Source organism: Scylla paramamosain, chromosome 9 (genome assembly GCF_035594125.1).
Source record: "Scylla paramamosain isolate STU-SP2022 chromosome 9, ASM3559412v1, whole genome shotgun sequence".
In the NCBI taxonomy this organism is placed as follows: Eukaryota; Metazoa; Arthropoda; class Malacostraca; order Decapoda; family Portunidae; genus Scylla; species Scylla paramamosain.
The window spans coordinates 11,985,991-12,000,511 of record NC_087159.1 but is presented as its reverse complement, the minus strand read 5'-3'; the positions used below and the strand labels follow the sequence as shown (position 1 = coordinate 12,000,511).

The following is a 14,521-nucleotide window of genomic DNA, read 5'->3' as shown; positions in this document are numbered from 1 at the left end:
AAAATAAATGGATGAGGTTTAAGCATCGCCACTTCAGGGCCAAGAGCTCCATATGCGCCACAACACATTGACTTGCAGGTGACGCAATGCTGGACAAGGATTCAAGAGGGCACGATCCAGGAGAGACCCGGGGCGAACACGGGGCAGGGTTGGATAGCGTGTCAGGGAAGAATCATGGAGACAATCTTTCACGTTTTATCGCGTCGCATAATCGAAGCAGCGCAATAAATCAGATGTTACCATCTTTGTTCAGGCAGGAAGGTGGTGAACAAAGCGGCAATTTTTCTTTATTATTGTCTCAATAGTATCGCTCAGAGGTGGGCGGCGGTGTGGTGGGGCGTCGGGGGCGGTGCTCGGCGAGGCCCACCAGGCAGGCGTGGTGGGTATCGGTGCATCCATACAGCGTCATACTTCTCGTTATTGACTTGGCCCCAAGCCGTGTGACGTCACGTGAGTTTAAAAGGCGGCTCCAGACTTGTGTCATTAGAAACGTCTCAGTCGTGGAAGGAGGCTAACAACAAGACTGACGACAGCTGACACCTACCGCTGCCTTCAAGTTTGGTGAGTTATTTCTCTCGACTTTGAGAGATAGTGTTGTTCATCCATTTGTGCATGAAAAATGATGTGATTCTTCCATCATATCTTTCTGCCCCACAAATATATTACATTACAACCACGGAGGTGAAGTAACGAACGCTCATTTACCTAAGACCGCTCCCGCCCTCCGAGCCACAATATCGCCCGGTCACCATTGTCTTTGTCCAGTATGCGGCCAAGATATGTGCTCCAATAACCATCAGTTACTGACAAACTGTATCCACAATTTGAAACTTAACCCTCATGTGCCTGAAACGATGTATGTGGAAAACTACAAGATGTTTTGACGCAATAAATTCACTGAACAGTAACTCGCTGTTTTGTATTCCATCACCAAATGTTCTAATTTGAACGCATTGAAACAAATTTTTGTCTAAATGATATCACTTTCAGTGTTGAGCGACGCCTGGACCTTGTCGGGTAGGGACCTGTACGCGAGGAGGCGCCCTTGTGTTTCTTGTGATGGAAATTTGGCATTCCTTGATGACTGCTGAGAGAGAGAGAGAGAGAGAGAGAGAGAGAGAGAGAGAGAGAGAGAGAGAGAGAGAGAGAGAGAGAGAGAGAGAGAGAGAGTGTCACATCGATCTGTTAATAACGGAAGTGTTAAGAGTGCACACCTGCGTGCTGACGGAGTGGATTATGATTCATGACTGAGAGCAGTGTGTGTACCTTGGCGTGTCGGGCTGAGCTAAGTCCACGATGTAAATCACTCGTCTGTTGAATGAAAGAGAAACATTTGTACTATGAAAGAGAATTAACTTACTTTCTTTTATGTTAATTCAAGTTATTTTCAGGAGGCGCGCAAGAAGCAGCACTGTGTGTGGTGGTGGCGGAGGTGGTGGTGGTGGTGGTATTCAATGCCGGGATTAAAAGTGACGATTGTCTTTCCAGGAGGGATGTGGGACTCGAGTGGACAGCGCGGCCGCCTTCTGCTGTTGTTGCTACCTCTGTTACTAGGTCAGCCACAAGGTGGAGATGAAAACATGCTTCCACTGATCGGAAGGAAGCGTGGCACTTTGGTGATTACAATTTCTCGTACACCTATTAAGTTTTCCCCACACATAAAAAAAAAAAGATGAAAGGAAAGAGATCCTTTCAATCAGACCAACTGAAACTCTCCAGCTTCCCTCCTCTTCCTCTCCCAGAACAGACCTCAACCACGCTGGAGGCCGAGAACTACACCACCACCATTACCACAACTACTGCCATCACCAGCAGTAGCACTAGCCGGGCCGCAGTGACTCGCTCTAGTCAGCAGGCTCGGCCTCTTCTGCATCGCTTCCCTTCCAACCATTCCAGTCTGTACGCATGACTCGATAATGAAGATGATGATGATAATGATAATGATGATGGTGATGATGATGATGATGATGATGGTGGTGGTGGTGGTGGTGGTGGTGGTGGTGGTGGTGGTAGTGGTGGTGGTGGTGGTGGTGGTGGTGTGTGTGTGTGTGTGTGTGTGTGTGTGTGTGTGTGTGTGTGTGGATCATCATATAATAATGCAGCTTCTCTCTGGGCGTGGCTGATGATTTTTTTTATTTATGTAGGAGGGACACTGGCCAAGGGCAGCAAAAAAAAAAAAAAGCCCACAGAGATGCCAGTCCTAGAAAAGGTTCCAAAGCAATAGTCAGAAATTGAAGGATAAGTGTCTTGAAACTTCCCTCTTGAAGGAATTCAAGTCATAGGAAGGTGGAAATACAGAAGCAGGCATGGAGTTTCACAGTTTACCAGAGAAAGGGATGAATGATTTAGAGAGGTGGACAGAATAGAGGTGAGAGAAAGAAGAAAGTCTTGTGCAGCGAGACCGCGGGAGGAGGGGAGGCATGCAGTCCTTACGTTCCCAGCAGGCAGGATGGGGAGGCGCTGACGGCTGCTCTCATGAAGTTCATCCTGCAGGTGTCCTCAGGGCGACAGGTGTATCTCCTCGCTGACAACAGCATGCCGGGTACAGTGCGAACGCATAACATCATGCGGAGATCGTGTTGTTTACATTTTCTGCAATGACAAAAAAAAAAAAAAAAATCTCATGATGACAGAAAATCAAAGGAAGTAAGGAATGTCATTTGTGTATTCCTGAAAAAGTGGGCGTGGCGGCGAGGGTGTGCGGGGAGGCGCGGCTGGACACCATCCTTCTGACCTACGAGCCCAAGCTGCTGCTGCTAGAGTCGCTGCTCCGTTCGCCCCTCAGGCCGCTGGACGTGCGCTACGTGATCGTCATGTGCACTGCCAACCACATGCTGCACGTCTTTCAGCAAGTAATAAAGTCTACACCATTTGTAACTTTATTATTATTAACTATTTTGGATGCTGCAGTTAAGTTGTTCTTTCTGGTTTTTATAATCCTGTTATATAACAGCATACTGCTCTCGCTTATTGTCACGGCACTACTGCGACGGGAGCGTGCCGCCAGCAGGTACCTAACTTGTCCTCGCCTCGCCCCGGCAGGTGCGAGCCAAGGCGCTGGAGTCCATGACGGTGTGGTGGTTCGTGATAGCGACCGAGGACCGCACCGCCGCCCTCCAGGACCTGCTGAGGGAAGGGTCGCAGGTGAGCTGACTAGGAATTTGTAGCACACAAACACACACACACACACACACACACACACACACACACACACACACACACACACACACAACGAATATAATAAGTAACCTCCCAGGAACTCACTCGTTCAGGTCAGCAGGTGATCTGAGCTGTCACAAAACTGGAGATAAAAGCATGAGTACTGATGACGGCAAATGAACTTTCGACGCATCTCTGATATAATGTGATGTTATTTTATTTATGCATTATTTCTTTTCCGTCACACTCTGCATATCTTCGTCCCGTGTGTACAGGTGACGCTCATCACACGAGTGTCTGATGCCGCTGAGTTCACGGTGGCCACCACGCGAATAAACCAGGCGGGCAGGGTGAGGTGAGTGCCGTTCCCTTATTATTGCATCTTCATGTTATTTTTCTTGATGTTCTACGTGCGGGCGTGTTCATGGCTGCCTTTAGAGTTACGCCCACTTTCAGGATGAGGCCAACATTGGAAATAACTGCAGGTGTGTTACTCGAGTCTTTCCCCACAGGCTGGAGACGGCAGGAAGGTGGCGTCCAGCACGGCGGCAGCCGGTGGATGCCTCTGCCTGGTCTGCCACGCTGGTGCCGGACCTCCTCCGCTTATATGCTGATTTCGAGGGCCGGCAGCTGATTGTGGCAGCCAACGACAACTGGCCTTTCCTTGGCCTAACGCTCCTTGAGGGCGACGCCGCGGCTCCGCGGTCAGGCATCGACATCAACATTTTAGATGCCCTTGGCGCCAAGCTTAACTTCACGTAAGTTCAATGGCCATCAGACAGCCGCGATGGCCAACCCGTCAGGACGAACGCGAAAAATACTCCTTCAGCACGTGGACTGGTAAGTTGGTGGTTGGCACTGACGCGCGTGTCTCTGAGTTTGCAGGTACCAACTGGTGGTGCCGAGGGACCGTGCGTGGGGCGGCCCGCAGCCCGACGGATCCATCACGGGACTCATCGGGATGGTCGCCCGACACGAAGCTCACGTCGCCATCTGCGAGATCACTATCACCGGTAATCGCTTTTTTCGTACTGAAGAAGTCCAAGACTTTACACTTTTGTGCTTACATGAATCTCCTGTAAGTAGTCGCGTTTTAATATAATTTATTTGTAAAGTTAAGTTTTATGAACGCTTCAACTTAAAAAAAAAAAAAAAACATTATGGAGTAATGCATTCTGCTTTTCTTAGAAGTCATCTTGCATGTGTGGGAGATGGCCAGTGGTGTGAAAAAAAAGACTGTCTTAAGTTAATGCTCGACCCTGCGTGGACTGCCTTCAGACAGTCGCGAGACGGTGGTGGACTTCACAGCGACCTACTGGCTGGAGTCCCTGACGCTGGTGAGCCGCGCCCCCAAAGAGAAAGAGCGATCCATGGCTGTGTTCTGGCCCTTCACCACGGCGGTGAGTGTGAGCACTGGGAGGGAGGGGGATGGGCAATCTTGCTAGAGAACAGAAACAAAACTAAAGCCCAGGTATACAGCTTAAAAAAAACACATGGCTTCATTCTGTGACATCTCAACGCTGGTGGTGGTGGTGGTGGCGGGGAGAAGGAATCTAGCTAGGTAGAGGGAGGAAGGCTGGGCTGCTGTCTGCTCACCACCACCACCACCAAGGGCACCATCAGTAGGAGGGAGCCGGATCATTTCAGGTGTGGGGATTTATCGCGGCGGCCACACTGGTGATGGGTCCCGTGGCGTGGGTGATGATGAGGGCCTCGGGGAGCGGTCTTCACCTGCACGTCGCCGCCTTCAACATGTTCCGCAGCATCGTGATTCAGACCAACTTCTTGCCGCCTCGGTCTGCCTCCCTCCGTTTTGTGTTCATCTTCTGGTACTTCTTCTGCTTCATTATTTACGGTGAGTGGCAGCTGCTCTCTCCATGCCTTCGCACCGCTCTCTTTCTCTTTCTTCTGCGGTGCCTATTTCTTTTTGCATAATGAGCCAATGCTGTTCATCTGCAGAAAATACACACTAAGTACATAATACTGGAATTTTCACCTAATTTCCACAGTAAGAGAACTTTGAGTATATCATAATAATACCGTCTGTCTTGTGGTGATCATTTCCTACACTGCCTAGTGTGGTGTGGTGTGGTGTGGTATTAAGAAGTATTGGTGTGCCGCAGCGATGTACTCGGGCACCCTGACAGCGGTGCTGGCCATACCCTCCTTCGACCGACCCGTGGACAGCCTCACTGACTTGCCAGCCGCAGTGGCCAACGGGTTTTCTGTGGGAACCCTCAAGGCCTCCAGCACCGAGTTCCTCTTCAGGGTGTGTGTGTGTGTGTGTGTGTGTGTGTGTGTGTGTAGACTCTATAGATGATCTGTCTACACTCCCCTCCGTAAGGAGTCCCACCTACCGCGACCTGCTACATATCGGTCTCATGTGATGGGCATTAGTGTGTTCCCTCCCCGGGCGTCACGAGGCTTCACAGTGCATGAGCCACTTCGTAAATAATTACTCATTAACTATTGCAAACGGCTCAAAAATATGCAGGAGCAACTTCCTCAGTTACCCAGTGTTCCGGCGACAAATGGCAACATGGTCGCTATGCTAGTTCGTGCACTTACTGGTGGATGTGTTAGACTAAACTCTTCATAAATCTGCCTCCAGAAAACGCCGTAGTCATGAAACTATTTCGTAAGATTGCTGTTAGAGGGCGGCGTTATTTATTCTAATAACATTTAACATGCAGTTCGTCCTATACGGTTTCAAATGCGATACGTGAGTACTGGTAACGAGTATCAGACGATCGCTAGATTAATGCCATTCAACTGTTTACTAAAATTTAACTGTGTGGGTAAAGCGTGAACAGAATTTAAAGATGTGCATTTTGTTTATCTCATAATGACTACAATTCTTCGTCTCTATCGTTATTTTCCTCACGGCGAGACGCTGCCTCCTCTTTTTTCGCCTCCTCGCCTCCCTCCTGCTTCCTCTGCAGCACGCGGATGGCGGCATCTACAAGCAGGTGTGGGAACTCTTCCACCCCGTCCACAGCCTCCTGCCTGACCCTGAACTCGGCTTCGATAAGGTTAGCGATTGTGCCCACATGAGGGAGGCTGTGGATTTTAATCTTATACTTTGCATGAAAATTATGTATTTCCTCTATAGGTATTCTTATTAGTTATTTACAGATGTTTGTCTGTCTGTGTCTCCTTCTCTCCAGGTGCTGGAAGAGAAATTTGTCTTGATCAACTCTGAACTCAACGCCAAGATCCGCGCCACGGTTCGAGGCCGCGAGAAGTATTACTTCGGACGTGATACTTTCTACCCACACGGCTACGGCATCGCCTGCACCAGCGGCGCCCCCTTTAGGCCCAAACTTGAGCAACTGTAGGTGTGCTTTCTAGTTGTCCCTTAGCACATCTCCACAATAGTCTTAGAGGTTATTTGATCGTTAGCAAATCTTCACAAAGAGTGGTTTAACTTCTTTACACTCAATCACTTGAAAACTCTAAAATATTAGAAAGAAGGTTCTAAAAGATGAGGTAGTTGTGGGATATGCACAGAGGGACTCAATTTCCTTACACACTGGAAGACTCTCACAGCACATCAGCGACCAAACTTTTGTTTACATGATGGCATAACCTAATTAGCATGACAGTGATCCTACAGCCACACGCGTTGCTTTCAGGCTGCAGTGGATTGTGGAGGCGGGGCTGGTGACGCAGTGGGGCGAGCAGGAAATTCAGAAGCTTGCTCATCATGAGGCCGGCAGCGATGAGGCCAAGGCAACTCTCTCCCTCACGCTGGAGCACCTCCAGGTAAGCAGCGACTCCCCTCTCCTTCCCTCAAGTCATTCAGATTATTCGTATAGGTTCCTGCCATGTGGAGTCTCTGGCAGATTTTTATGTTTTATTAAGGCAGCAAAAGATTCCCTGCACTTCCTCCTACACACCAACAACCCAACTGTCTCGAAGAAGAAAAAGAGGCGCTTTAAAAAACATAATAAACGACGCACATAAGAGAACAGAAACAAATAACTGATAACACCAACTAAAACCGCAGATAACTCATTCAAGAGGGAGATTGCAAGACACTTGTCCTCCAATTTTGGGTGATCCTTATGACCTTTCTTTTGGGACTGGCACCTCAGAGAGCTTTTTTTTTTGCCCTTGGCCGGTGTCCTATTACACACAAAAAGAGAGATCGCTTGAATATCTAGTGATTAAAGTTCCCGCTCCACCAGGCAGCGTTCTACCTGATGCTGTGCGGGTCCACGGTGGCGGCCGCCACTCTCATGATGGAGCTGAGTGTCTGTGTGCTGCTCAACAAAGCCTCCTGACCCGCCGCAGCGCAAAGATATGATGGCAAACGGATCGTGAGAGGGCACGCGGTGGAGGCGGTAGCGTGCATGTGTGTGAGTGAAGACCCATCTCAGCAGTGTTCTGGCAGCTCAAGATATTTTCATTCTGAACCGTAGACTTACCACGCAGAAATGACATTTACGTTAACAAGGCGCCATATGACTTTGTTGTCGCAGCACAGAATTACTAAACTGACTAACAAATCCCATTTGCATGAATAATTTAGATTTGCAGCTCTAATTTCACAGCTATACAAATGTCACGAGTGATTTTTTTGACTATTTTATTATCTTTTGAGTGTCTAAATGGACGTTATTGACAAGTAATTATCATAAGTAGATCCGTAAGTAAATAAATAAATAAACACATAAATGTAACTAAATTAAAGAAATGGATACTTGTGTTTCTCTTTCGCTCCTCAGACTTCTTCCCCTCCTCCCTCCCCTTTCAGAGCCGCAGCTCCAAGGAAGTGTGTGAGGGCGGCTAGACACGTGTCCAGCACACACACACACACATACACACACACTCTCTCTCTCTCTCTCTCTCTCTCTCTCTCTCTCTCTCTCTCTGACTCCTCCTCCCCACGGACATGAATTCCTCAAAGCGTTGAATAAAAACTAAACTATCGCCTCAACTCCATCAGCAATTCCACGCTTGAGACAAGACTGACGCGAGGACGGGCGTGAAATCAAATAAACAGCCGACTTCTCCAACACGTCCCGGTAAAATGCTGGTATCTGGACCTTTCTTCCCCGTCTCCCACCCTACGCAGGTGTTTTCAGTTACCAGAATTTCCCTGTTACGTGGGAGAAGAGGTGCGACAGAAAGGATAAATGAAGAAAGAAGAAATGTAGGAATAAAAAGAGTATAACCATAAATCAAGACGAGACGGGAGAGATGGAAGAGGAAAGTAGAAACGTATAAGAGAATCAGAAAAGAAACATGAATAAAATAAAAAACTGAGAAAAGAGATGACGAAATTTATACACAGTGACACGTATGTCGCATCACAATAAAATCTTCATAGTATCATTCTCGTGACATCTATACACATCCCTACATGCGCTACTCTCCCACAGGCACACTTCCGTTGCAGGTGTTTCTCTCTCTCCCTAGCTCCCATGCAGGTGGTGGCTACAGGTTTAAAAAGAATAATGAACAGGTTTGAGTGAGTGAAGAGTCCGGCAATGAAGGGAGGACGACTGCTGCAGGTAATTCGACAACTAACATCGACTGTACATATCCTTACACTCCCACAAACGTCCTTCTTTCAAACAGTAGGTACAGTGGTGGTCAGAGTGCAAATAATCTGTTGCACTCGCTGCTATTTTGTTTTGTTGTGTCTTTCAAACTCATCTCTTCCGCTCATCTGACAGCCTCCTAACAAAGCTTGACTACTGATAGATTCGCAGCATAGCAGAGGACTTACGACTGAGAGAAGCGGTGAACACAGTGGAAGGGTGGGGTCTATGTTATTCGACTGTTTACCGTTAATACACTCCAGTACACAAGCCGTACCTCATCTCCTTATGAACACCTCTTTCTTGTATCCCTATTAAAAAAATGCATTTCTCCTTACCTCTCTCAAAACAGCTATAGTACCTGTCCCTTCTTCTCCGTCCTGCTCCCCAGAGATACACCACCGCAGCAGCCAAAATGAAGTAACCTGACGAACCGGTTCAGGGTTGTATGAAGAGAAAGACTCAGCAGCTTTCCTCTCCGGGGCTCGGGTCTTCCCACTCCTGCCCCGCCGCGGGATGCTGCCGCTACCTGCCCGACGGGTTTGCTTATCGCTCTCCTATCAGCCGCCATACACTCACTGGCCGGTCATGCACACCTGTCCTGCATGAAAGAGAGAGAGAGAGAGAGAGAGAGAGAGAGAGAGAGAGAGAGAGAGAGAGAGAGAGAGAGAGAGACTTGTTGTTTAATCAATTTATTGCGTACAAGGCGTCAGTCCAATACATGAATTGAGCTATTGATTTGATGAATTTATGCTTGTCACAAAGGGAAAAGGGAAACACACACACACACACACACACACACACACACACACACACACACACACACACACATTTAAAAAAGATAACAAGACAGTACTATTAGGGATAGAATATCATACAGAAATAAACAGAGTGACACCAGTGCAAATTACCAAGATGGAAATATCGAGTGAGCAGTTCATCTAGGGTGTTATCCGCAAGTAGATGGCGAAGTCGTCTATTGATGGAAGTCCCCGAGTCAGCAGGCCGTCACGCTGTGGGCAGTGGTGGCAGTAGTGTCCCAGCGTGTTGTCGTTAGAGTAGTGACAAGGCAGGCACGAGGTGAAGTGGGGTTCGTCCTCCACCCCGGATACTTGCCACAGTGGCCAGTAGCCCAGACGTAGCCTGGCTGCTATCACATTGTGCCACGTCACCATGAGACCCCGGCACCGGTACTTATAGTGGTGATGGCGGAAGGCGCCGTAATGCTGGATGGAGACGTTGTTGGCTCATTGATGGTCTCTGTGCTGTCTGGAGGAGCGGAAAGCATCAGCACGAACTCTGGACAAATTGCAAGAAGGTGACGGAGATGGATCAGCACCACGACGTGGCAGCTTTGGCTAATCTGTCCACTATGTCACTGTGGGTTGTGTCTGAGGTACGTGTGAGGGAATCCACAAAATATTTATTATCAAGGCACGTTGCCGCACTAACGCCATGAATGACAAAATGCGTTGTACTACATATGAAGCAGGTTCAGGGGAAGAGATAACTGAAGGGCGGACTTGGAGTCCCATATATCACAAAGGCATTAAAACCCCGCTGGCAGATTAGGCTAACTACGTCTAGCTGGAGGAGACAGGCAGACTGCGGCCGATCCAGCCTTGTGGTGGCTACTCGACATCAAGGGGAAAACAACACACTCCGCTGTTCCCTCTGGCTGTAGAGATCCGTCAGTGTATACCTTGAGCAGCTCGGGACCTGAGGACAATATTGTGGCGATGGCCTCTATCGTCAGCTGCCTCTGTAGAGTAGGGAGAGGCGACTTGAAGGTTTGGGTGTAGTGGAGAGATGGGGTGGGGCTAGGGAAGGGTTCTGCCTCTGGAACATCAATTTCCAACCCCTGAAGAATGGAGGAAACAGCCCAGATGAAGACCTTCGGCATACTCCCGGGGGTGTGATGGAGGGCACTAACAGGGTTCTGTCTTGTTACTCTCTGAATGGGCTGCTACATGGTCCCCACCCTCGTCTGCTGGTTAATATTGTCTGTAAACTTTCGTAAAGACGCCGTCTTCACACAGCCCTGCATGTTGAGTAAGGCATCCCGGGATGCCTAGTATCGACGGAGATTGTCGGGCGTGTGATCCATCTGGAAGAGAAAGCCATCCTGCTTCGCTGTCCTTTCAGCGTGGAAAATGCGCTCATCAAGGGCCCAGCCAGAGGAGTATGCATCTTTCTTACTGTGAAAAGTGTTTCGGAAACACACTTGGAATAGAGAGTATGTGTTGCATCCACAAGAGAAATGTATAGTGCCTCGGGCGATGCCAATTGAAATATGGGGAAGAGAGCAGACATATAGGCTATATAATTAGGGCAGTACTTTGGAGGAATGGTGATGTGATGATGTTGATGAGAAGGGTCGTGTTGAGCAGGAAGGGAGTACCGGAAGCTGAGTGTCACATGGTCAGAGAGGAGAGCAGGAGTGGAGGTACCCGAGACGCGGGCTGCTACCAGGCCGGATGTGACAATGTGGTCCATGGTCCCACCATGAGCGTGAGTAGCTCCTCTGACGTCCCAGCAAGTGAGGTTGTTGCTTTGAATGTACCGCAGCGAGTAGCGCCCATTCCTGTTCAGCATGGCCTGATCCCCCACCTCTGGATGACGGGCATTGAAGTCCCTGATGAAAAATAATTTCTTGATCCATGGGAGGAGGAAGTGCATTAACCTATAATTTGCCTGGAGCAGAGTATACATGACAGACCCAGCGATTATAATTATATATAAAGGTACTAGGCCTTGCTGGCGCCCGAGAGTGTAAGAAAGGCAGGAAAAGTGAGTGGCGAGTGTGTGGGGCGACACTGTACTCTCCCCACGGTTTTAGAGGACAAAGTGAAAGATGGAGGCGGAAGGAAGGGCCAGTGAGCTGCGTATGCTTGACCTCTGAGTGGACGTCGGGGAAAAAAAAAAAAATGACACGTTTCGGAAATAAATTGTATCATAAGTAGAGAACGTGCATCCCGTTAAGCAGCCGCGCATTGCAAGGCCACGAGAGTACGTGGTATGATCGCAAGTGACACGTCCGGAAATCAGCGTTTAATTGCGTGTGTCTTAATAGAAAAAAAATAGCTGATTTCCAAATTATACATCAAAGTATGACCTCGTCTAGTTCAGGAGAGTCCTTCGTATAGTAAAACACATCAAGACGTCTCAGTGTAGATATAAAGATAATAAAGTAATAGATATAAAGATGTAAAGTGGATAGATAAATAAGAAAAAAGTGTTAAATCATTAGTGTGAGGCCATTTGTGTGTTGTAAAACACACAAAGGCGCTAAACTCTGTCCACCAATTAGAGGCAGTTAGGCTCATTACCGCTCATGTGCAGTCTTGAGTTCAATATATTACTTTATGACCGCTGTTTACTTACTGTATAAAACATCTGTGACCAGGGTTGTGTCTTTGAGCCAAACTGTGACCAGATAACACGTCAGGAGCGGTCAGACTTGCCCTTCACCTGAAGCACCACCATCTGCGCCTTTGTCTTTGCTTATTACTTGTGAGTGTTGCTTGTGAGTCACCATTGCCCCTGTTCCTTTTTTGTCAATATTGATACTCGCTGTTACCTATGTGCGTCTTATTGATAGGTATATAGTGTGTATGAAAACTCTGTATTAGTTCCTCATGCATCTGCGAAATTCCCTTGATCCTTGATGCTATACTCGTAGGTTAGTTTATTTATTTATTTATTCCGTTATGTAAGAGGGACACTGGCCAAAATGCAAGGTTGAAAAGAATAATCGAAAATTGGAGGATTAACTGGTAGCATCCTACTCTGTATCTTCTATATATGTGTTAATTTATCTATCATAAGCCAGTATAAGCCTAAAATCATCACCTGATATTTTACGTCAATCCAACAAACGTATTTAAAAATTTGCGACCACGTTGATGTTTTTGGTGTAACATTGTTGGAGAAGCGTGGTGGTAGTGGTGGTGGTGGTAGTGGTGGGACGTGAGGACGTGAGGATCTGTCACTGACCTTGCGATGGCTGGCTTACCCTTGAGCAGTGGTGGGTGAAGGAGATCGAGGGGAATGAGGCAACCACGACATCAGGGAACAGGTGTGTGAGGGGACAGGGATGAGGTAGGATGAGATGAGACGCTTCGATGCCTCTACTGTCCTTCCCTATACACACACACACACACACACACACACACATCTGTACGTGACATTCCTGTTAGTTTATTTCTTTGGTGGTTATTTTTCTTCTGTTTTAATATTTTTTCTATTGTTTATTTATGTTTTGTCCCTTGTTTCTTTGTTCGATGGTAATTTAGTTATTTATTTTTTTTTTGTAGAACGTCAGTAAAACATAAAGGAAAATCTGCCCTCCGTCCTGTAATATTTGGGAAAATGTTAGGCTTTGTGGAATATCTCGTCTTACCTCTCGCGCTCCCTCCTTCCTAGGCATTGAAAAAGTGCGGGAAATTTGAAGGTTTATAAATGCACTGGTGTGTGTATGTGTGTGTGAGTGTTATTGCTAGTTATCTCTCTCTCTCTCTCTCTCTCTCTCTCTCTCTCTCTCTCTCTCTCTCTCTCTCTCTCTCTCTCTCTCTCTCTCTCTCTCTGTCAGTAGTTGCACAGGTCTTCAAGGGTATTTTTACGGTTTTAGTGACAGATTAACAACATTTCTACATTAATAACAGGAGAAACACCATTGAAAACCCTGATAATCATCTTTATAGCTTTGAAAAACAGTCGTGAGGAGAGAGAGAGAGAGAGAGAGAGAGAGAGTAGGAGCATTTCAGTTGAGCCTATTCTGCCCTGGTTCGTGTTTGCTGCGGTGACACGGTGCCGCACTGAGTGAAGATTGCGTTCATAATCACTTATCGGGGGTGGAGTGGGGAAAGGAGAGTCAGGAAGTGAGGATATTTATATTATTTGACATATTATTTGATAGCATGTCAACTTTTGTGTGTGTGTGTGTGTGTGTGTGTGTGGGTGGGTGGGTGTTGGATCAGTGACAGGTGGCGCTGGGGAGTTACCACGGCGAGCGGCTGGCTGGCTGCAGTGTTTTGGTCAGCACTGGTCAATCTTGCCCTACACGCTCTATTAACCAGTGTTTCCGTCTTCCCGACACCTTCTTCCTGCACCAAGCACCGTCAAGCATCACCAGAGAGGCACGAGTACGTAAGGTGAGTCCAGCGGGGCCAGTCTCTCCTCAGTCAGCCTTACTGCCTTCACAACACCCTAATCCTCCCTGTAGTGTCTTGTATTCGTTTATTTAGGATTCATTATTCGTTATTTAGTTTTTTTAGGGGTTAATTATTTATATTTAGGTTTTGTTTACGTCTGAGTCTGGAAAGAGTTGGAAATTTATTCAAATATTTAATGTTCGCCAATATGTAAACAAGCCGTCAGCTGTGTTATTATCCATTATTTGCCTCGTCTCTCACTTATTGTAAGCCTAACATATCACAAGATGGATCCACATGTCTAGCCTTCATATCCGCTGGTCAGATATATCCGTCATTGCCTGGTTTTGGTGTTATATAGGAATAAATAAGGCAACATGGCCGCCGGCTCCCCCCCTGAGGTCGCCCCCGAGGGCCGCCATGATGGACTGGCACCTGTTCCGGCTTGTTGGTTCCAATATTTTTTTAAATTTTTCAGAATTAATTTATTTGGCTTGTATAGTAAGATTTTATGGTTTCTAAAAATATTTCGTTGCTTTTGAAGTGTTTTTCTTGCTTCAGTTAAGTAAATGTGCCGAATTTGGTGTTGTTTTTTATGTAAATAAGGGGCAGTTTGTACGGTGAAATTTACCCAGCCTGGTTTTTGGCTTTTTTATTTGA

At 47.3% G+C, this 14,521-nt stretch overlaps 2 protein-coding genes across 5 annotated transcripts in view; both read left to right on the top strand.

Moving 5' to 3' along the window:
* Positions 1-2,082: 2,082 nt before the first annotated feature.
* On the top strand, positions 2,083-7,868 carry LOC135103612 (glutamate receptor ionotropic, kainate 5-like). The gene is made up of 13 exons (XM_064010089.1): positions 2,083-2,542; positions 2,680-2,852; positions 3,043-3,144; positions 3,435-3,514; positions 3,672-3,917; positions 4,045-4,172; positions 4,438-4,559; positions 4,807-5,014; positions 5,283-5,428; positions 6,102-6,191; positions 6,327-6,493; positions 6,795-6,924; positions 7,350-7,868. The coding sequence occupies exons 1-13, from the start codon at positions 2,476-2,478 to the stop codon at positions 7,443-7,445; spliced, it is 1,755 nt and encodes a 584-aa protein (XP_063866159.1). The 5' UTR covers positions 2,083-2,475; the 3' UTR covers positions 7,446-7,868.
* Positions 7,869-9,446: 1,578 nt separating this feature from the next.
* Positions 9,447-14,521, top strand: part of LOC135103610 (uncharacterized) — a 44,401-nt gene continuing 39,326 nt past the window's right edge. Inside the window, exon 1 of one of the 4 annotated variants that reach the window (XM_064010087.1) lies at positions 9,447-13,861. The gene's annotated coding sequence lies outside the window, so the exon portion shown is untranslated. The remainder of the gene's footprint in view (positions 13,862-14,521) is intronic. The other 3 variants (XR_010270134.1, XR_010270132.1, XM_064010088.1) reach the window with 3 other exon arrangements.

Excerpts from the sequence above, each read along its gene's own strand:
- LOC135103612 (XM_064010089.1), top strand. The coding sequence starts at position 2,476 with ATGAAGTTCATCCTGCAGGTGTCCTCAGGGCGACAGGTGTATCTCCTC. Across the intron at positions 5,015-5,282 it reads CTTCTGCTTCATTATTTACG|CGATGTACTCGGGCACCCTG; the intron begins GTGAGTGGCAGC and ends GGTGTGCCGCAG. Across the intron at positions 6,192-6,326 it reads CTGAACTCGGCTTCGATAAG|GTGCTGGAAGAGAAATTTGT; the intron begins GTTAGCGATTGT and ends CCTTCTCTCCAG.